The following is a 22,656-nucleotide window of genomic DNA, read 5'->3' as shown; positions in this document are numbered from 1 at the left end:
GATTATTCATTGATTTTAGGGACAACACATTTTTATTGCACTTTCACATTTAAATAAACAGACCACTGCTGTCAACTCCATGTTGTGCTACATTCCTGATAATGTACAGATCTTTGCATCAAATTAGACTGGTCTTTGAGTCCATCATCTCATAGAAACAAAACATAAATAAAATTGTACCCAAAATTTAATGTTAATAATTCATATTGACAGAATTAATTACGTTTTAATTTATTTATTCATTTTCATATGATTCATTTACATGTGATTCATTCTCATGTGATTCATATTCATGTGATTCATTTACCTTTTCTCTTCTCTCCACCCTTCCCTTTCCCAAATATTTCATTGAGAAGAAGAGAAAAAACAAAAAAAAAACAAAACAAACCCCCCCCGCCCCCCCGGCTGATCACGGCTACTCAATAACTGTCGCTGGTTATATAAATATTATAAAACCCAAGAACAGGCACAAAAATTTAAGTGGGAAGTGTCTGTAACTCCATAAAGTATACAATAAAGGGATGCCATTTATAAAAAAACAATAATAAATAAATAAATAAATAAATAAATAAATAAATAAATAAATAAATGTTAGGAGCGTATACAATACCTGTCTTTGCATTAGAGTACCAGCAACTATAATATATCTACCATTTGCATCAGCGATAACGTTAGTGGACGAAAACTGTAACCTTTTGTCAATTAAAATAGCGACCACTCCTACTTTCAAATTAAAGTTCGAGTGGAAGACGTTTCAAATATGTAAAAACCTTAGATCTCTTGACAGCATTACCTCTGACGTTCCAACAAATAAATCTTAAAAGGAGTGCCTGTCCCAGCCGGAGTGGGACCCCCCTCCCCCGCAACACACCCAAAGTCTCCATAAAACAAAGGGAGACAGCAGTGTTTCCCACCAAGAGTTGTCCACAATGTGAAAACAAGTCAAAGAGTAAGCCGAACTAACTAAATTACCTAAACAAAAAAAAAATTCCAGTAAGAGAAAAGTCCCCTACTGACTTCAAATCTGATAAATAGTCTGCGCACTTTAACAAATATAATGTCCTTACCTTTTAAAGACTTGTAACAAGTAATATAACACAGTGTAGCACGTAAAGATGAGGAAACAACACTAATAAAATGAAATAAACTCTAACCCAGTGAGAGCATCAAAACAGAGAAGCACATTAATGCAGAAGTAAATTTAAGAGGACTGAGTCCACAAAATCTAGACGAAGTAATGAATCGACGATATCTTCAATAAGAATCTGAATTCTGTAGCGCTGGAAGGCCGAGTGCAAAAAAAAGAATAAAAGTGAAAAAAAACTCCACTATATAGGTGATGCAGTTCACCCCGATATCAAGAGTTTAACGTAGTCTCCTGCTTCCTCCGCTGAAATAAAGTCCTTCTGAACACCGTTATATGTAATGCGAAGCCGAGCTGGGTGAAGTATTCCATAGCGAGCGCCCTCAATACCACGAAGTTGACGCCGAACCTCAGGGAAAACGGAGATGGTCAAATCCCTCGTTTTAATCTGCTGGATCTCTCTCGCACGGCGTAAAATATCAACACAGTCACTGTGATAGTGGAATCTGCACACAATAGCTCGTGGTCGTTCACCAGGCTTGGGCTTCGGCTGAAGGGTTCGGTGGGACCGGTCCAAAACCGGCTCCTTCTCCAGACCAAACGCCTCTTTTAACAAGGCCACTACAGCAGCAGTTGTACAGGTGTCAGCGCCCTCTGGAACTCCCACTATCCTAACGTTATTGCGCCATGACCTGGACTCCAAATCCTCACATTTATTCTCTAATTGAGTCACGGTCGCAGTGAGAGACTCGATAGTAGTCTTCATATGAACTATATCATCGGTGCAACCGGAGAGCGCGTGCCCCATTTCCCCAACAGTACCTTTCAGTGTTGATACGGTAGCATCGGTAGCGACTTTATCACCAGCCTGCTGTGTTTTCACGGCCTGCAGGTCAAGCTGGATAGTAGACAGCGCATCCCTGAAAATCGCCTGAAACTCCTTTTTAAAAATATCGGCAATGTCCTTCCTCAGTGAAGCCAGCAACTCAAGCTTGAGTGCGGCAAAGTCAGGGTCACTGCTCAGGGACACAGATTCAGGGGGAGAAGGAGACTCGCTCACGGCGCGCACACTAAGTCTCAGTCGTGTCTGAATGCTACCACGGGTTTTCGTGTTCTTTCCAGACATCTTAACGTGCCACAAAGTTCAAAGTGCAAATAAGGAAACGAAGTAGAATAAGTCAAAATATATTATATGACCAAAAAGCGTAATTAATTACAATTTTGATCAAAATCAGCAGGAGCCTCCAACTTCGCGTCTTACTCCATCGAACACCGAATTCCTTTGACGGAATTAATTGACTGAATTCTAAAAAAACCTCCTGTTAGGCTCACATTCACTCACCACAAACAAAAGCATTTATACTTCATAATTGAACATCAAACTGGTAATATATAAAATAAACTTTTTTGTATATTGACATTTACTGGATATGAAATATACTATATTTACATTTATTCACTTAGCAGACGCTTTTATCCAAAGCGACTTACAAATGAGGAAATATAAGCAAAGCGATACATCAAGCGGAGAACAATACAAGTAGTGCTACCATACAAGATCTTTTAACTGAGTTCTAGAAAAGCAAAGTGCACAGAGTAGAGGTGTAAGTGCCAGAGTAAGTTGCGTTTTTTTTAAAAAAAGGATAATGTGGGGTTGGCGTTTTAGGGGTTAGTTAGTTGTTCACAGAACAACTACCATTGAGGGACATTGAGGGACAGTTAGTGTGAAGGTTCTGGAAAGGGACCTTGAGCCACGCTGAGTAGGCACTACTAAGTGTCGGTCATTAATTGATCACAGATTGTGTGAGGGAATGTAAGCCTTCAGGAGAGTGTTGAGGTAGGGGCTGCTGTTCCAGACAAGGTCTTGTACGTGAGCATCAAGGCCTTGAATTTGATACAGGCGGCTGCAGGTAGCCAGTGGAGGGAGATGAAGAGGGGTGTGACATGGGTCCTTTTGGGCTGGTTGAAGACGAGATGTGCTGCTGCATTCTGAATCATCTGAAGGGGTTTGATGGAGCTGGCTGGGAGTCCCAAGAGTAGTGCGTTGCAATAGTCCAGTTTTGATATGACAAGAGCCTGGACTAGTAGTTGTGTAGCCTGTTTGGTGAGATAGGGTCAAACTGTCATCAAAAGTCACACCAAGGTTCCTGGCTGTCCTGGTTTGCTTGAGTGTGGTTGAGCCGCACTGTATAGTGAGGGGGCAGGCTGGGATGACGAGAAGCTCAGATTTTGCCAAGTTGAGCTTAAGGTGGTGTTCCCTTATCCAGTCTGACATGTCAGACAGGCAAGCAGAGATTTATGCAGAGACAGATGGATCATCAGGCTGGAAGGACAAATAGAGCTGGATGTCATCAGCATAGCAATGATATGAGAAGCCATGAGACTCAATCACCTGCCCTAGAGTTGTCGTTTAAATAGAGAAGAGCAGTGGACCCAGAACTTACCCCTGAGGAACCCCAGTTGTGAGTTGCTGAGTTTCAGAAATACCTCCCCTCCACAATACCTTGAAGGGTCTGTCTGAGAGATAGGATTCCACCCATAGCAGAGCCGTTCCGGTGATGCCTAGGCTGGAGAGAGTTGACAGGAGGATCTGATGATTGATCTGGTGTCAAAAGCAGCAGAGAGGTTGAGTAGGATAAGGACAAATGATCTTGAGGTTGCTCTTGCTAGTCATAAGGCTTCAGTGACGGAAAGCAGAGCAGTGTCCGTGGAGTGACTGCTTTTGAAGCCTGATTGCTTGGTATCCAGGAGGTTGTTCTGTCTGAGAAAATTGGAGAGTTGATTGAAAACAGTTCTTTCAAGGATTTAGGAAAGAAAAGGGATGCAGGAAACAGGTCTGTAGTTGTCAACTGCAGCATGGTTAAGTGACAGTTTTTTAAGCAGTGGGGTAACCTGGGTCTGTGAGGTAGGGTATGTGCCAGTAAAGAGTGATGTGGTAAAGATGTGTGTGACTGCAAGTAATAGTGTGGGAGAGATGGACTGAAGAAGGTGAGAAGGGATAGGGTCAAGAGGACAGATTGTGGGACGGCTAGAGCGGAAGAGTTTTGAGACATCAGTCTCTGAGCGAGGAGAGAAGGAGGCCAGATGAGAGTTACATGGAGGAGGAGCTGGTCTATGCATGTCTGGGGTTGAGAACTAGTTCCTGATTTATGTAACCTTGTTGGGAAAGAAAGTGGCGAAGTCATCTGCAGTGAGAGAGGTAGGGGAAAGGGGAGGAGGTGGACAGAGAAGAGAAGAAAAGGTTTTGAAGGGAGTATGGGTGTTGGGAGAGCTGCCAATCTACTCTTGGTAGTATAGGGCTTTAGCAGTGGAGATGCTATGGGAAAAAGAGGAGGGAAGTGTTTGATAATTGGTTAGGTCAGTCAGATTGTTATATTTACTCCATTTCCTTTCAGCTGCTCTTAGTTTGGCCCAGTTGTTACGCAGAGCTTTTGAGAGCCAAGGGCTAGGGGGTGATGTGCGAGCTGGTCAGGAGTTTAGGAGGCAGCTGCTGTCAAGAGTTGGAGTTAGAGTGGAGCTCTAAAATGTTAATCTAAAATGTTAGAGTGGAACATAGCATGTAAGTTGTGGTGTTTAAGTCCAGTGAGGAGAGGTGGCTATCAGAGGGAAGTGAGGTTGTGACAATGTTGGAGAAGTGTGAGGGGGAAATGGAGTGAAGCTTGTGACAAAAGGAGATAGAAGGTGGAGACAGTGAGGGGAGAGAAATAGAAAACTGGATAAAGAAATGGTCAGAGGTGTATAGAGGAGTAATAAGAAGATTTTGTGTGGTGCAGATATGTGTGAAGGTGAGGTTGAGCTGCTTGCCGGCTTTGTGAGTTGCTGATGTGGCGAACTGCTTGAGGTCAAATATTTTTGTGAACTCATTAAAAAAAAATTTGACTCGACACCGAAACTCCTGCTTCACTGCCGCAGCGTCCCATGTAAAATTTTAGCAGTGCAGAGCTTAGACCTTACAAACTGCAGTTTTGTCAACATTCCACACAAGAGACATCATCTTTACACACAGCACGATGTGTTTGCTCCTTCTTTTGATTGACAAGATATAATCGGCCCTGATCATCGGATGTTTTCAAACTATCAGCCGATAGTGTGAAAAATTGCCTTTATTGGCCGATACATCGGTGCATCTCTTATTTGTGTGTGTGTGTGTGTGTGTGTGTGTGTGTGTGTGTGTGTGTGTGTGTGTGTAGTGTGTGTGTGTAGTGTGTGTGTGTGTGTGTAGTGTGTGTGTGTAGTGTGTGTGTGTAGTGTGTGTAGTGTGTGTGGTGTGTGTGTGTGTGTGTGTGTGTGTGTGTGTGTGTGTGTGTGTGTATATATGTATATAAAGTTGGAGTGATGCTGTATCACAGGGGACATCCAAAACGAAGATTGTTTCTCTGAGACTGTCGGTGCAGAGGACACATAGCTTAGACTTGTACACTGGTTGCATGAATGCAAATTCTGCAGCATGGCTGGTAATCACTTAGAGTTGTAGCTCTGTGTATAATGGCATCACAGGTCCACTAGTCATCAGATGACTGGGCTTGTGAATGAATCACTGAGACAGAAAACAAGTGATTATCAGAGAATACTTTGCTTAAACCCTACAGTGGTGCTTGAATGTTTGTGAACCCTTTAGAATTTCCTATATTTCTGCATAAATATGACCTAAAACATTCAGATTTTCACATAAGTCCTAAAAGTACATAAAGAGAACCCAAAAAATATTATACTAAGGCATTTACATATTGAGGTAAATAATCCAATATTATATATCTGTGAGTAGCAAAAGTATGTGAACCTTTGCTTTCAGTATCTGGTGTGACCCCTTGTGCAGCAATAAGCAGTTATTAAAGCAGCTAAAAGTTTCTGGTAAGTGTTGATCAGTTCTGCACATCAACTTGGAGGAATTTTAGCCTGTTCCTCAGTGTAGAACAGCTTCAACTCTGGGATGTTGGTGGGTTTCCTCACATGAACTGCATGGTTCAGGTCCTTCCACAACATTTCTATTGGATTAAGGTGAGGACTTTGACTTGACCGTTCCACATTAACTTTATTCTTGTTTAACCATTCTTTGGTAGAATGACTTGTGTGCTTAGGGTCATTGTCTTGCTGTATGACCCACTTTCTCTTGAGATTCAGTTCATGGACAGATGTCCCGACATTTTCCTTTAGAATTTGCTGGCATAATTCACAATTCATTGTTCCTTCTATGATGGCAAGCTGTCCTGGCCCAGATGCAGCAAAACAGGCCCAAACCATGATACCACCATATTTCAAAGATGGGATGGTTCCCATGCTGGAATGCAGTGTTTTCCTTTCTCCAAACATAGCACGTCTCATTTAAATGAAAGTTCTATTTTGGTCTCATTCATCCACAAAACATTTTTTCAATAGCCTTCTTTCTGGCTTGTCGACATGGTCTTTTTGGAGAGCTATGGCTTTCTCCTTTCAATCCTGCCATGCACACCATTGTTGTTCATTGTGCTCCTGATGGTGGACTAATGAACATTAACATTAGCTAATGTGAGGGAGGCCTTTAGTTGCTTAGAGAGAGCACCTGGGTTCCTTTGTAACCTCACTGACTATTACGTCTTGTTCTTGGAGTAATCTTTGTTGGTTGAGGGTAACAATGGTCTTGAATTTCCTCCATTTGTACACAATCTGTCTGACTGTGGATTGGTGGAGTCCAAACTCTTTGGATGGATTTGTAAACCTTTCCAGCTTGATGAGCATCAACAACTCTTTTTATGAGGTCTTCAATAAATTCCTTTGTTTGTGCCATGATACACTGTCACAAACATGTGTTGTGAAGATCAAACTTTGATAGATCCCTGATCTTTAAATCAAACAGGGCACTCACTCACACCTGATTGTCATTCCATTGACTCAAAATGCCTGACTCTAATTTCACATTCAAATTAACTGCTAAACCTAGTGGCTCACATACTTTTGCAACTTACCGATATGTAATATTGGGTCGTTTCCCTCAATAAATAAATGACCAAGTATAATTTTTTAAAATTGGGTTTTCTTTGTTTACTTTTATGACTTGTTTGAAAATCTGATGTTTTCGGTCATATGTATGCAGATGTATGGACAATTCTAAAGGGTTCACAAACTTTCAAGCACCACTGTAAGCTGAAGCACCGGGGGAGGCCCGCTCTGTGAAGATACTGCAGATACCCACTCTGGCCTGTGTATGTGTGTTTGCACAACTGTGCTCGTGGCAGGTATCACAGACCCATGGTTCATCAGATGATTGGCAATGCTAAGAGATGCTTAGCACACTGAGGGAAACCCTACTCAGTGATTGACTGAGAGGTGTCACCCAAAGCCACCAAGCTGTGTGACTGTGTGGTAAGGTTTCTGCATGTGTTCTCACATGAACAAGTAGGAGTCCAGGTGTTCGGAGTTTTGACAATGGTCAAAACTGGTCCCCTCCTTTTTATTTATTTATTTGTTTGTTTGTTTGTTTGCAAAAACTGCAGGTTGTAAGTCAAAAGATTTCCATTTACATAGTGTAAATAGTTCATATCCCAAACAAATTATGATATACGGTATTCCAGTTTGATGACACCACCATCAGTCCATGATCGCAAAGGTGTGCACATTTCACATCTGGCCAGAGGCTGAAGACAGGGAGATCTAAAAGTATTTGATCTCACATTATCTCTTTTCACATTACCTTGTGCTTCATCTATCTTGACATCACAGTCTGTACAGGAAGTATTAAGTGTGCTAACGACTCACACTGAATACTCGTATATAGGCTTTTAGTGATGAATTTACCGTCAAGGTTACCAGCTGCAATTTACTGAATACAAAGGACAATCACACTTATAAGAGCTTGTTGGACATCCCATTCCAATACCCAGATTCATTCATCAGTCTGCCAGAAATTTAATCATTCTAGAGAACATTTGTGCATAGCAAGGAGTGTCTACATACTTTGGGTCATATAGTGTATTTTGGGCATTGGAAACAGGATGAATTTTCAATGCTATACTTTGTGCTAGCTCTCTAGGCATTTTATGCTAATATGCTTTTGGGAAATAGAGCCTAGGTCATTCTCAATTCATTTATTCATCTCAATTAAGAAAGTAATCCCACATAATTTCTCTCCCTCTTTCTCTTTCAGTGAAAAGTTTCTCAACTGTGTCAGAAGCAGCTTCAGATTCTGATGATGAAGATAAACTCCACATTGTGGAGGAAGACAGTATTGCTGACACTTCAGAGGAAAAGCCGACAGTATTCCAGCTCGGTGCAGCACAGCAGCTACACAAGGGACACACATTGAATGGTCAGTAAACAAAGTAATCAATTGTTTACTCAATGAGTTACTAATGATAAAATATAATTATTCTATGAATTAATTATAAATTATTGTCTGGAATATGTACAGATGGCAACCTGGGGCCAGATGCTTTGATACAGGAAATAAAGGTCAAAGGTAAGCAAATGACATACTCTCTGTAGCACAGCTACATGAGGAGTGTGAAAATGTAGGAAACTTTCATCCTATGCTATGAGTAAAGGAAATCCTGTAGTGAAGGTTGAAATGAGCAGAGGGAATGGATAATTGTGTGTATTTGTGCCCATTTTGTTCACTCAGTTTGCATCTCTGTGCTAATTTTGTGTGTGTGTGACCCATTTTGCTATGTGTGTTTCATCAAAAGAGGAGTGTGTAACTGATGAAGAGGATGAAGGAGGACAGATGAATGAAACCCCATGGCAGGGAAAGAAAGGGGTCATTTGTCCAGACATTCCAGAGGAGGAACAGGGCACGCCAGAGAGAGGAGTCCATGATGAGAACGGTACAAATTACTGTACAAGCTCTTCCAATTAATTAATTATTTTTCTTTCTTCTCTACTATCTCTACTTTTTTTTAAAACTTATTTTATGTCAAGCTCAGAAGAAAAAACAAAACGCGAATGTCTCTCCATAATGCGAATTACTCTCTCAGGTACACCTGATGATTTCTCTCAGCTCCACTCATGTCCATACTGTTCCCGAGGTTACAAGCGTCACACATCGCTGAAGGAGCACATCAAGCTGCGTCATGAAAAAAGCAAGGATGACTTCAGTTGCTCTCTCTGCAGCTACACTTTCACCTATCGCACACAGCTTGACCGACACATGAACGCTCACAAAAATGGAAGAGAGCAGGTATACCTCACCTCTCTTAAACCGTATGTAAATGCTGGAAACTTGACATGTATATCCAGCCAGTAGATATTAGATGTGCACATAACCACACCAAAGAGACCTCAACAGTTTTTCAATATATATTTTTCCCCACACAAACCGATCTTTCAAATTCCTATGTTCTACAATATTATACATACACTTTATGACCAAAAATATGTAGACACCTGATCAATCACATCCATGAGCTTGTTAAACATCCTTTTCCTTATTTAATCATCTTTTTACTGTTATAATAAATATCACATCTAGGCTTTAGACTAGATTTTGGAAAGTAGTTATGTGGATTTTCCTGTTCAGTCATAGAAGCTTTATAGTGGCACTCATATTGGGCGAGGAGGCCTGGCATGCAGTCAGCATTTCAGTTCATCCCAAAAGGGTTCAGAGGGGTTGTGTGCAGGCCACTTGTGTTCTTCCACACCAGTCTTGACAAACCATGTCTTTATGGACCTCGCTTTGGGCACAGGAGCATTGTCACTCTGGAACAGTTTTGGGCTAGGCTTCTTAGTTCCAATGAAGGGAAATCTTAATGCTACAGCATACAATAAGATTCTAGACAATGTGTGCTTCCAATTTTCTGCTATTTAAATGTGTGCTTCTGACTTTGTGGCAGCAGGTTGGGGAAGGCCCACAAACAGCCATGCTGGTTAGGTGTACACATAATTTTGATTACACAGTAGTGTAGCTATATCCCATTAAGATTTTATATCAACCAGATTAACCAAAAAATGCAAAATAAACATAATACAAAGTAAGATCTAGAGGAATTCTGAATTCTCTCTCTTTCTCTTTCAGAAGATGGGTTCACATTTGGGAGGAAACAGAAAGTTCAAATGTACAGAGTGTTCTAAAGCCTTTAAGTATAAACATCACCTGAAGGAACACCTGCGCATCCACAGTGGTTAGTTGCCACAAAATCACTGTTGTATTGATTGGGTTATTTGGTTTGTACACCGAGTAACAGACTGTAAACTCCATTATACAGAAAGTATTATAGCCAGTGACCTTCCAGTGTCATAAATTTTTATAACAGTTTAAGCTGGATGGTTTACTGTATTTCTGTGCCATTTCTTTGGCATTTATACATTTGGTTGCTTTGTGAGTCAGGCCAAATTGAATTACATGTGAGTGCTATGTGATCGCAGAATGAACAAATATGATAGTGTGCTTCTCCTTCTCTGTCTAGGAGAGAAGCCATATGAGTGCTCAAACTGTAAGAAGCGCTTCTCCCACTCTGGCTCCTACAGTTCTCATATCAGCAGTAAGAAGTGTGTATCAATTTCCCCTGCTGTTAATGGCTTGTCTCACACTCCTGGAGTCAAAGCAGCCCATACCCTGATTCACCCTACACGTATCCTCTTGCGGGAGAAAGTTGACATTGATAACAAACCTTTAGAGGAACAGCTACCTCCTAAGAAGATTAAAGAAGAGCCTGATGAGCATGAACTTAAACCTGTCAGAACTACATCGGTTGTTACTACAACCGCTATCAACACTACCAGCACTACTAATAAAGGAGGTGGAATTTCTATTCAGACTGCTGCTCCTCAGGGTGTAGTACAAACATTAGTTCTACCTACTGTGGGTCTAGTTCAGCCAATAAGCATCAACCTACGAGACCTCCAGAACACGTTGAAAGTGGCAGTGGATGGAAACATGATGTGGCAGGCTGTGCCTAGCTCAAATGCTAATGGAGCTAGTAGTAAGGTTGTTAATCAAGGGCAGCCACAAGCACAAGCAGTGCTTGTGCAGTCTCCCCATCCCCATTTGCAGGTGATTTCTGCAATCTCTCTCCCTGTGCTGGATCAGGATGGAAATTCCAAAATTATCATAAACTATAGTGTAGACCCACAAATTAGCACATCAGATTTGAACGCAGCACAGTCAGCATTGCGACATCAAACTTTGGCCCAAGCAAAAGTGCTAGAGCCAAATATGGCACCACCAGAAGTGGTAAAGTTGAATTCAACACAAACTACAAAGGTGGCACAAACTAACACGACACAGTCTAATGTCAGTCCAACCCAAAAACCACCCACCTCTAGACCAGTACCTGCACAAAGAAGTATACTTAAATCCACACAGTCAGCTGCTCAGAATAAAACAGCATCCATAATAAAGGTCACAAAGCTGGTCCCAGGAAAGACAAAGCATACACAGCCAGCATTGTTGCTTCTAAGAACAACCAATGGGTCTCAGGGCCTGGTGGTGAGACAGTTAGCAGCGGTGAACCCACAAGTAACTCCAGCTGTAGGAACTACAGATCTGAAATCAACCCCAGAATGTACCATCATGGCAGCAGAACACAATTCACTCATTGAGCTGAACCAGGTTGCAGAAGAGACCAATACCTCTAGGGACAGCTGCCAGCCTGAAGACCTGAGGTCAACTTTGCTACAGGGAAATCAGTTGAAAACTGAGACTGAGATTAAGACAGATTGTGAAGAAGCTTTACAGATAGAGAGAGAAAAGGAGAGAGAAAGGAAAGAGGGAATGACTGCACAAAGTGATTCAACAACAGCTCACAGAAGTGTTGTTTGTGATGATGGCTTCCATAACTACGCTACATGTCTTTTTTGTGACAACAGCCCCAGCAGCACTGATAACCTGAATTGTCTCAACAGCAATGAACAAGGACCTGACAGGTCTCTCTCTTCTCTGCTGGGGGATGAAGACTTTGGAAGTGTAGATCAGCCACCTATGAAGAGTCTTTTGCCCCTCCTTGAGGCATACAGCAAAGACTCACACCCCAGTGAAGAGCAGCTGTCTCAAGTTGCTGTATCAGTCAGTTTGCCTGTGGATGTGGTCAGTAGGTGGTTTCAAAGAATGCGCTTAAAGAACATATTACTCCACCACCCTGAAAATCCCCAAAATGGGCAACAGGTAATCACAGGACACTGTTGTGCCTTTAAGATGCTAACTCTGACATAATACAAATAAATCAAATATTTCATAGCATACCTATAGAAAATCTTAATGATTCTTTAATCAAAACCTTACAGTTTTAATTTTTTCACAGACTATTGCAAACTCTCAACCAGAGCCCAGTATGGACGCCCAGACCCAAATCCTGGACATTCCAACTGAACCACACAATGAGGAATCGGTGGGCCAGCACAGAGACCCTCCTTCTCTAAACCTCTCTACAAATGATATTGATATCATCATAAAGACAGAGGATGTGGAAGAGAAAGGGCAAGCCGAACCTTTGGATCTCTCACTCCCAAAGTCCTCTTGTTGTAACACCTCTGTCACCATTGCGGTGTCTGCCACCAAGCCATCTATCCCCACCCAAGAGGAACCGCTCAATCTGACATGTTTCAAGAAGGACACATTGGATGGCAACACCATTTATGTGACACAGTCAGCCACAAGTCCGATAAACATCATAGCCACACCTTTGCCAACTCTGGTTGCAATTGCAGAGCCTGGTGGAATTCCCTGCCTAAGAGCTGCCATCTCCACCAAACAGCGCACCATCCTCATCCCCCAGCTGTCCTACACATACACTTCCCCTTCCACCAACAGCAAGGCTAACCTCACCACTTCCTTCAGCAACAAGGCTAGCACCATCACCACAGTACCATCAACAGACACACAGGGAACAGTACTCGATGACTGTCAGGTAAGAAAGCATCTGACTTACCCAAATGAAATGTTACTGCTATCTGATTGTATGTCCAAATTTTTGTTGGCTCTCTTAATTCTCCAATATTGTGCTGTCCTACATAACCATAGAACAGGGGTGTCCAATCTTATCCACTAGTGTGGGTGCAGGTTTTCATTACAGTCAAGCAGGAGACACACCTGATTCCACCTGTTTAATCAGTTGATCTTGACTTTCAGTAGACTCAGGTGTGGGTTCTGCTTGGTTGGAATGAAAACCTGTACCCACACTGGCCCATTCCGGATAAGATTGGATACAACTGCCATAGAATTTAATTGCTTATCCTTATCTTACTGACCATCATGCTTATCAGAAGGAGAAGACTGATGCTGGAGATGAATCCATGTCCAGGTGGGAGGGGCTGAATGACTGCAACCTCTCCCCCAACAAGAAGAGGAGGAAGATGCATGGTGGCCAGTATGCATGTGACCTATGTGACAAGATTTTCCAGAAGAGCAGCTCTTTACTACGTCACAAATATGAACATACAGGTACATTTAAAAAGGTCCAAGGTTTGGCTTGAAACTTGAAAGTTGTTTGCAGGCCAAAGTGTAATCGAAAATGTCACCATATGTATAGGGAGTCATTTAAACCTCAGTTGAAGAAGGGATGCTTATAAGCAAGAGTGGCTATAGATTATTTGACCACTAGCTGTTTAAGTGGACATGTATTCTAGTGTGCAAAAGTTTGAAATCACTAAGAAATGTCTTTGTTTATGACAGAATGGAATCGACCCAGAGGTAATGCTGGCTTGTAGATTTTTCTCTGATTTTATGGTGAACCTCATCCTATAAGCGCTTAATAGGGTTGAGTTCTGGGGATTGTGCCAACCAGGCCATCAAAGACAGTACTTCAGCTGCCTGTTTCTTCACCAAACAGGTTTTGCATATCTTAGAAGTTTTATTTGACTTTTTTCCTGCTGCATAATGAAATTTGCATCATGGAAGCGCTGGCCACACAGGATGTCATGTCTGATATGCACTCTGCCACCTACAGCACCATATCACCATACTTTATTGAAGGTGTCAAGCATACATCCAGCATCCTTCTCTTAACTCTAGATGCTAAATATGTTCGCTTCTTCAATCCAGACACCTCAAATTAGACAATCTATCCACAATACTCATTTCCAGTTATCCACTGTGGTTTCTTTTGCTGTTTGAATCTTTTCGTTTAATTTGCTATATAAAATTTTTCTCTTAAACTGGTATTTCACTTGTACTATTTAAAAAACATCCAGTAATTCTTTTTTCTATTCTGTTTAGATCCTTTGTACGAAATCTTCAATTTCTTGGCAATCTGACACATGGAATAGCCTTCATTTTGTGACCAATAGATTGTCATGTTTCTTTTTTTTAAATAAACCTTTTAGGGACCAAGCACTGAAAGTCCACAGGGCCGATTTATTTATTTTTACTTCTCTTCTAAGGATTCTTATATATTTTCTTATTTTATATATATTTTCTTATATATTGGAGGTATTATTTTTTTCAAGGTATCTGGCTTTTGGGGCCTTTAACATGCTCAAAATCTCGGCACACACGTCTGAGTCGTTGGCCATGGTACATAAACTTGGTGCATATATCGTACATACAGTAGTGCTTGAAAGTTTGAACCCTTTAGAATTTTCTAGATATCTGCATAAATGACTTTAAACATCAGATTTTCCTAAAAGTAAAATCTGTCCTAAAAGTAGACAAAGAGAGCCCATTTAAAGAAATGAGACAAAAATATTATACTTTTTATACTTTGTCATTTATTTATTAAAGGGTCATGAAACCTCCCTCTTTCAGCTCGTCTACCTTTCAATGTTTTTGAAAAATGTGAAGAAGGGAGCGGGAGCGGGAGTGGGTGTGGTAGGGAAAAGCAGGGGACGAAGGGGGGGGGGGGCGGCGAGCCTTCAGAACACAACATCAATAAAGATGGATGGTGACAAAAAGGACTTCTCTCCTCCTGAATCCCCAGGGCTAAATGGAGACACAATAGATTGCAATGCAGATCCTCTGCCCTAACTATTTGAACCTTTAGCCCCTGGTGTGACTATGGAGGAACACAAAACTGGGGACAGCGTGGATGGGAGAAGTGTCGGAATGGTAGCTAGCAAATAGGCTCGAGTTTTTCATGAATAAAAGGGGGAAAGCTCTTCCCTTCAACGTGGACTCTTGTTGCATAGTTTTGCATGCGATGGCCTGCTGCGCTTTAAGCGGTTAAATTAGCTCAAAGGGCAGGTGAAACTGTCATGTTTAAAAATTAGACACATACTTCATTTGAGGGGATAGAAAAGTCCTAGGGTACCGCATCATTGTGTAGATGCTAACTGCTTTCACGAGCAAGTCCGAGGAAGATGAAAATAGCGGAAAAAAGTTCAAAATTAAGTAAGTTTTCTCCTACAAATAAAATTAATGCATACTAAGATTGTCTTTTATGATGTGCGATACGAACACCTCTGTTAAAATCTCAGAAAATGTAGTTTAGTGTTTCATGAAGCTTTAAGGAAAATTATCCAATATTACATATCTGTGAGTGGCAACAATATGTGAACCTCTAGGATTAGCAGTTCATTTGAAGGTGAAATTAATCAGGTGTTTTCAATCAATGGGATATCAGTCAGGTGTGAGTGCTCTGTTTTATTTAAAAGACAGGGATCTATCAAAGTCTGATCTTCACAATGCATGTTTGTGGAAGTATATCGTGGCACAAACAAAGGACATTTCTGATAACCTCAAAGAGTTGTTGATGCTCATCAGGCTGGAAAAGGTTACAAAACCATCTCTAAAGAGTTTGGACTCCACCAATTCACAGGCAGACAGATTGTGTATAAATTCAAGACCATTGTTACCTCCCCCCCTGTCCCCCCCCCCCCCCAAATTGTGCTCCTAATTACAAAAATTTAGGAGCACGGTTTAGTTTATTTATTTCTTTTTTTTAGAGATGGTTAATGTGCCACAATATAACACACAAGTAAGCATGAGAAAACTTGAGCTTGACAATTATGACATAATTTAGGAACATAGTGTGAGCCATGACAAATTAATTTACCTTCTGATAAACTAAATTTAATATTTTCAGTAAATTTTACAGGCTGTATGCAAAAAAAAAAAAAAAAACAACACCCGTTAACCTGTTCCACCATGTAAACAAACACAAAAAAACCTCAAAGTTCAGTCTTTGAAGTCTGCTCCTCTTAAATATATTTATAGCTACTCTATTGGTCATTTTCCACTGTCATGGTTCTGGGTTGGAGCCAGTTCTCGAACCGCTCTGTGTATATTGTGTATATATCTGAATAATCTCATAAAGGATGTGATTGGTTGGGTTCATTTACCCAGCACATGCAGCGCGCTTTACTTTAATGGTGTTCCCCTAATGCTCCGATCAGGATTTTTACAGCCGATACCAATTTCTTTTCATTTTGATCTGCCGATACCGATCTTTTTTCTTTAAGCTTTAATCAGGAGGTCTATCATAAACATTTAATTGTAAGCTCTCTGCTCATGATCACTGTTAATTGAATTAAAATAATAGCAATGGCACAAATACTGTCGGTTAAATGATAAGATATTTCAAAAATAAATATTTTTAAACAATAAAGAGTCCTAATTAAAAGTGGACTAACACAAAAATTATCCCTATTAGGAAAAATAAGGCTAATAGCCTTCTAAAGAAATAGCAAACTAAGCTTAATGTCAAATTGATATTAAAAGCAACCCATAGTAATTAAACATTATTTCATTTGTTATTTTATGTATATTTTATGAAGATATTATATATTTTTTATATGAAATTATTTATTTATAACTAAGCACATTTTCTGTCTTTACATTTTATTAGTATTTTTTTTTTTTTTTATCAGTTGTTCTTTTTAGATGGGTTCCCCAGTACAGTGTTGCCATGTCTGCTGATAATATTGCATTTTGGGGGGATTAAATCAAAACATGAAAACTGGAGTTTACTTTTCTAGTGATATCTGCCAACTCTGAGTTTAAATGAAGTGAATACGCTGTCTATTAGAGTTGGTGAAGAGAGTGAAGGGAGAGCAGCAGCGTACTGTATATTTCCAGAGTGAAAAGTTGATACTCTTGATTATGATTGGTGAGGAATTATTTCATGAAGAAGTTTGAATTACACCCAACCTTGTAGCCTTAGCATTATTATTATTATTATTATTATTATTATTATTATTATTATTCCATCCATCTTCAACCGCTTACTCCTTTTCAGGGTCGCGGGGGAACCTGGAGCCTATCCCAGGGAGCATCGGGCACAAGGCGGGGTACACCCTGGACAGGGTGCCAGTTATTGTTGTTATTATTATTATTATTATTATTATTATTATTAAATTATATATAATTTACTGGTGCCCAATGCCGCTGTGGCTAAACGAGCATGTCACAGTCGCAGGTTCAGGTCATTTCTCATGATCAATCAAAGATTGTGGTTTGAGAGATCGGCAAGTTGAGAGAAGCAGATGATGTACAGTGTTACTCTTGTTGTCATAATGGCTTCTATGCAGTATTTGCACACTTGTTCGGTTGACTGAGGTGATGAAAAGCAGTGCGAAAGTAATTGTGTATTTTGGAGTTTTTATTCCGATTGTATTATTATTATTATTAACTTCAAACAGGTCACTTGCACCGGTGCGACTAAATATTTTTTCACAGTCACACAAAGTACTTTTCAGTCGCAAATGTGAAGCACTGTGAATACTTTCCAGATGCACTGTATATACTCAGTACAAATATTGTTCTCATCGACCCGAACAACTTTCACACTTTCACACTGACAATTATCCTGGTCACGGGAGCCAAGCACATGGATGTGATTATTGTCACAGTCATAGCTTCACCAAATGGCAGCAGGAAGTGTCACTTAAAACAGGCTTTTAAATAGTCTTATATTTACCCAAATTGCTTAATTCTTTTTTTTTTTTTTTTAAAAAAAGGTTTTTATGGGGATTCGAATTCGAAGTTCAATGGAGTAGGACGCGAAGTTGGAGGCTCCTGCTGATTTCGATTAAAATTGTAATTAATTAGCGCTTTTCGGTCATACAATAGATTTTGACTTATTCTACTCCGTTTCCTTGTTTGCACTTTTAACTTTGTGGTACGTTAAAATGTCTGGAAAGAACACGATAACCCATGGTAGCATTCAGACACGACTGAGGCCAAGTGTGCGCGCCTCGAGTCCCCTTCTTCCCCTGAATCTGCGTCGCCGAGCGGTGACTTTGACTTCGCCGCACTCAGGCTTGAGTTGCTGGCTTCACTGAGGAAGGACATTGCCGATATTTTTGAAAAGGAGCTCCAGGAGACTCTCAGGGATGCGCTGTCTATTATCCAGCTTGACCTGCAGGCTGTGAAAACACAGCTGGCTAGTGATAAAGTTGCTACCGAGGCTACCATGTCAACACTGAAAGGTACTGTTGTGGAAATGGAGCTCGCTCTCTCCGTTTGCACCGATGACATAGCTCACATGAAGACTACTGTTGAGTCTCTCACTGCGACCGTGACTCAATTAGAGAATAAATGTGAGGATTTGGAGTCAAGGTCACGGCGCAATAATGTTAGGATAGTTGGAGTTCCAGAGGGCGCTGACACATGTACAACTGCTGCTGTAGCGGCCTTGTTAAAAGAGGCGTTTGGTCTGGAGGAGGAGCCGGCTTTGGACCGGTCCCACTGGACCCTTCAGCCGAAGCCCAAGCCTGGTGAACGACCACGAGCTATTGTGTGCAGATTCCACTATCACAGTGACTATGTTGACATTTTACGCCATGCGAGAGAGCTCCAACGGATTAAAGTGTGGGATTTGACCATCTCCGTTTTCCCTGACTACACACCCAAGATAGCCCGGGCCCAGGCCACATTTAACGAGATTCGGCGTCAACTTCGTGGTATTGAGGGCGCTCGCTATGGAATACTTCACCCAGCTCAGCTTCGCATTACATATAATGGTGTTCAGAAGGACTTTATTTCAGCGGAGGAAGCAGGAGACTATGTTAAACTCTTGATATCGGGGTGAACTGCATCATCTATACAGCTTCGTCATTTTCGCTATTCTTTTTTATTTTTATTTTTTGCACTCGGCCTTCCAGCTCTACAGTATTTGGATTTTTATTTGAAGATATCGTCGTTGCATTACTTCGCCTAGATTTTGTGGACTCACTCCTCTTAAATCTACTTCGGTATTAATGTGGTTCTCTGTTTTGATGCTCTGACTGGGTTAGAGTTTCTGTTTATTTCATTTTATTAGTGTTTTTTCCTCTGCTTTTACGTGCTACACTGTTATATTATTTGTTACAAGTCTTAAAAGTTAAGGAAATTATATTTGTTATTGTGCGCAGACTGTTTATCAGACTTGAAGTCGGTAGGGGCTTTTTCTCTTACTGGAACTTTTTGTCTTGGTAATTTTTTTGGTTAGTTCAGCTTACTCTCCGAGTTGTTTTCACATTGTGGACAACTTTTGGTTATTGTGGGAAACACTGCTGTCTCATTTGTTTTATGGAGTCTTTGGGTGTGTGTATGTGTTTGGGGGATTGTGAGAGTAAACAAAACATGCCAATGCTTTGAAGGATGTGAATTGGAACAGAGTAATATTAGTCAATTGTGAATCTGTTTTTAGAGGATTTCAACCTAACATGGTGAACAAACTATATTATAGAATTCAGGCAATTTTATTGGGGTTATCTCATACAGTGTGGCAAGTAATAATCTGGAAAGACCTTTGTAATATCACAGTCTAAAACCGGATTTAAAGAGAAGCAAATCAGTAAATGAATCACATGAAAATGAATCACATGAAAATGAATCATATGAAAATGAATAAATAAATTAAAAGGGAATAAGGTAAATGTGAAAAAAAAAAGGTTTTACTCTTACAAAGTTCACTCTTACAACCTAATCATATGTCTAAATGCTGTTTTATGGTTTCCACATTGATCTGTTTCAACATCCTTAGCCCTTTACTTTGATAACATTAACTTTTTCACCTCAAGTCATTCTTAGGTCAAGCCGATCTTAGGGCTTAAGCATAAGCATAAACATTCCAGACTAATGCAGTTCTGTGAAAATTTCTTTAACGTCTTATCTACTGGTTACATATGAGTTGGTTAACGCACTTATTGAGTCAAACGTTTCATGCACATAATGTCTAAATACTTGGTTTTTTTTACTTGGCTGCTTTTAATAAAAAAGGTTAAATGCTTATTTAAACAATGCTCTACTGGAAGATACAGGATTTTTCTAACTCAGTATATACTTACATCATTTACTTGATTAGAAAATACTCTATATATTTGAAAATACTCTATAAAACCTTCCACTTTTCCCCTCTGATAAAGTCCTTTGTTGAGTTGGCAGTGTGTTTTGGATCATTGTCTTGCAGCATGATAAAGTTCCTTTTGATTTAATTTGGTTGTGTTTCTCTGTAAATTGACAGACAAAATGTTCCTCTAAACTTCTCAATTCATTCTGCTGCTACCATCATGAGTTACATCAATAAAGATTAATGAGCCTGTTCCAGAAGCAGCCATGCAAGCCCAAGCCATGACACTTCCCCTACCATGTTGCACAGACTTGTATGTTTTGGATCATGAACAGCTCCTTTCTTTCTCCACACTTTGGCCTTTCCATCCATCATTTTGGTAGAGGTTAATCTTGGTTCCAGAATTTTTGTGGCTCATTTCTGTGTTTCTTTGCAAATTCCAATATGGCTTTCCGATTTTTACTGCTGATGAGTGGTTTAGTTCAACACTTAACTAGTTTAGCAACCTTACTTTTGGTTTAGTAGTTTTAAACATAATTTAAAGCACCTCAGGTTCACTACAATACAAGTTTCAGTTACTTTAGAAACTAGCCACCAGCCAGCCATGACATTAAATTCATCTGCCTAATATTGTTAGGTCCCCGCCAAAAGAGCTCTGACCCATCGATGCATGGAGTCCACAAGACGTCTGAAGGTGTGCTTTGGTACCTGGCACCAAGACGTTAACAGCAGATCCTTTAAATCCTGTAAGTTGTGAGCTGAGGACTCTATGGATTAAACTTGTTTGTCCAGCACATCCCACAGATGCTCACTCAAGATATGGGGAATTTATAAAGCCACCTGTCGGTGTAATTCTGATACAACCTTGTTACCATGGTGCTTTGGGCTGATTCAGTTACTTTAGAATCTTTTATCAGAATTGTACAGAATTATACCTAAACTGAAAATTGTGACTTTATTTGACTTTATACTTTAAATGACTTTATTTCAGTAACCGCAGTAGCAAGGCACACGTGAAAAGCACCACAGATTCACCAGAGTCGGACTGAACCCAGAGTATCTAAAACAACGTATACCCCTTGTACTGGAATTATCACCCATATATTAATATTTGGTATCCTTTGACTGTGATAATAGTCCCTTTTAATCTACTCCCGTTCCAATACTATATTTGGATCAACTTCTTGGTTTGATTAACGTCCTGGTATAAGTGGGGCTAGACCATTCTTGGTGACTCTGCTCTGCTACCATTGGTGTGTGAATGGGTGAATGAAAACCAGTGTAAAGCACTTTGGAACCGCTAAGGTTAAAAAAAAAAAAAGTGCTATATAAGTGCAGACCATTTACCATTTGGCAGATGCCCTTATCCAGAGCAACATACAATTATCTCATTTATTCACTAAGCAGTTTAGGGTTAAGGACCTTGCTCAAGGGCCCAGCAGTGGCAGCTTGGTGATGCTGGGATTTCACTCATGTAATTTCTTACAGATTTTTCCTTTCTGACCATAAAGCATCACATAAAATCACACACATCTTACTTGGAGGAATGCCCACTGGTGGTGCCACCCTGTCTTACCCCCACTTTGGCACTAGAGTTCTTACATGCCAGTGTAAATTCTAAACAAAAGCAATTGGGACCATCAGTTAAGGTGACATTCTGTGTGTGTGGTCTCTGTGAAGTGCCATCATTGTTCATACACCCTGTACAATAATTTTCTCCATTTGTGAAATAATTGACTATAATGTACCGTGTGAATGCAACCATGCAAATGTCCTGTACAATCTCCTATAGTCACTTCAATCAGTGTAGATGTGTTGGAAGAGCTTGCTTGCCTACAAGGGCCTTCAAATAGTTTGTTCTTTCTCAGTTCCTGTTTAAAAATCTGTTACAGTGGCACCTGAGAATGCAATCAATGAATCATCCAAACATCATCCATAATTAGGCTTCCTTCGGATGGTTGTTGGATCCTATAGAACTGGTTGCTATTGCTTTTTGTACTGTTTATTGACTTATGAAGATCATTATGTCAGGTTCACAAGAATAAGGACCCACTGCTACATTCTCCTTCATTGGTCTGTTTGGGTTTGATGGAAAGACACATACAAACAGAAAGTTGCCCCTCCCTTTGTCCTCACATGTACATATATACATCCCACATATACATCATCAGGCACATGGAAAAATGTGACTTTTTAAGTTATATGTAACATATGAACCTTCTCAAAATCATGAAACATTTTCTTCATTTAAACTAACAACTATTTGTCCTGCGCTCCAAAATGTGTCTAACAAGGTGTGAGTGGACTCTTCTTGCTGTCCTTTCAACAATCTCAAATCGGTGTCTAAGCTGCTCAAGCAGGTCTTGATATGCCAAACCTCTTTTGTGTGAATAGTGATGCTATGTGTCCCATCTTTCCACATGTACAACAAACAATACGTTGATTGGGCCTCCTGTTGTC

The 22,656-nt window shown here is 40.3% G+C and overlaps 1 protein-coding gene across 4 annotated transcripts in view; it reads left to right on the top strand.

Moving 5' to 3' along the window:
- zeb1a (zinc finger E-box binding homeobox 1a) overlaps positions 1-22,656 on the top strand; it is a 47,438-nt gene that overhangs the window by 9,472 nt on the left and 15,310 nt on the right. For 2 of the 4 annotated variants that reach the window (XM_053651724.1, XM_053651726.1), the window contains exons 2-9: positions 8,205-8,366; positions 8,469-8,516; positions 8,743-8,880; positions 9,031-9,233; positions 10,068-10,173; positions 10,459-12,155; positions 12,292-12,897; positions 13,253-13,430. In XM_053651724.1, coding sequence (XP_053507699.1) covers positions 8,205-8,366; positions 8,469-8,516; positions 8,743-8,880; positions 9,031-9,233; positions 10,068-10,173; positions 10,459-12,155; positions 12,292-12,897; positions 13,253-13,430 — 3,138 coding nt within the window. Of the gene's footprint in view, positions 1-8,204; positions 8,367-8,468; positions 8,517-8,742; positions 8,881-9,030; positions 9,234-10,067; positions 10,174-10,458; positions 12,156-12,291; positions 12,898-13,252; positions 13,431-22,656 lie in introns of those variants that run through there. The other 2 variants (XM_053651725.1, XM_053651727.1) reach the window with 2 other exon arrangements.

The sequence above is a fragment of the Ictalurus furcatus genome, chromosome 20, assembly GCF_023375685.1.
Source record: "Ictalurus furcatus strain D&B chromosome 20, Billie_1.0, whole genome shotgun sequence".
Lineage (NCBI taxonomy): Eukaryota > Metazoa > Chordata > Actinopteri > Siluriformes > Ictaluridae > Ictalurus > Ictalurus furcatus.
Note: the sequence above shows the minus strand (reverse complement) of the source record. Positions and strands in the feature narration are given on the sequence as shown.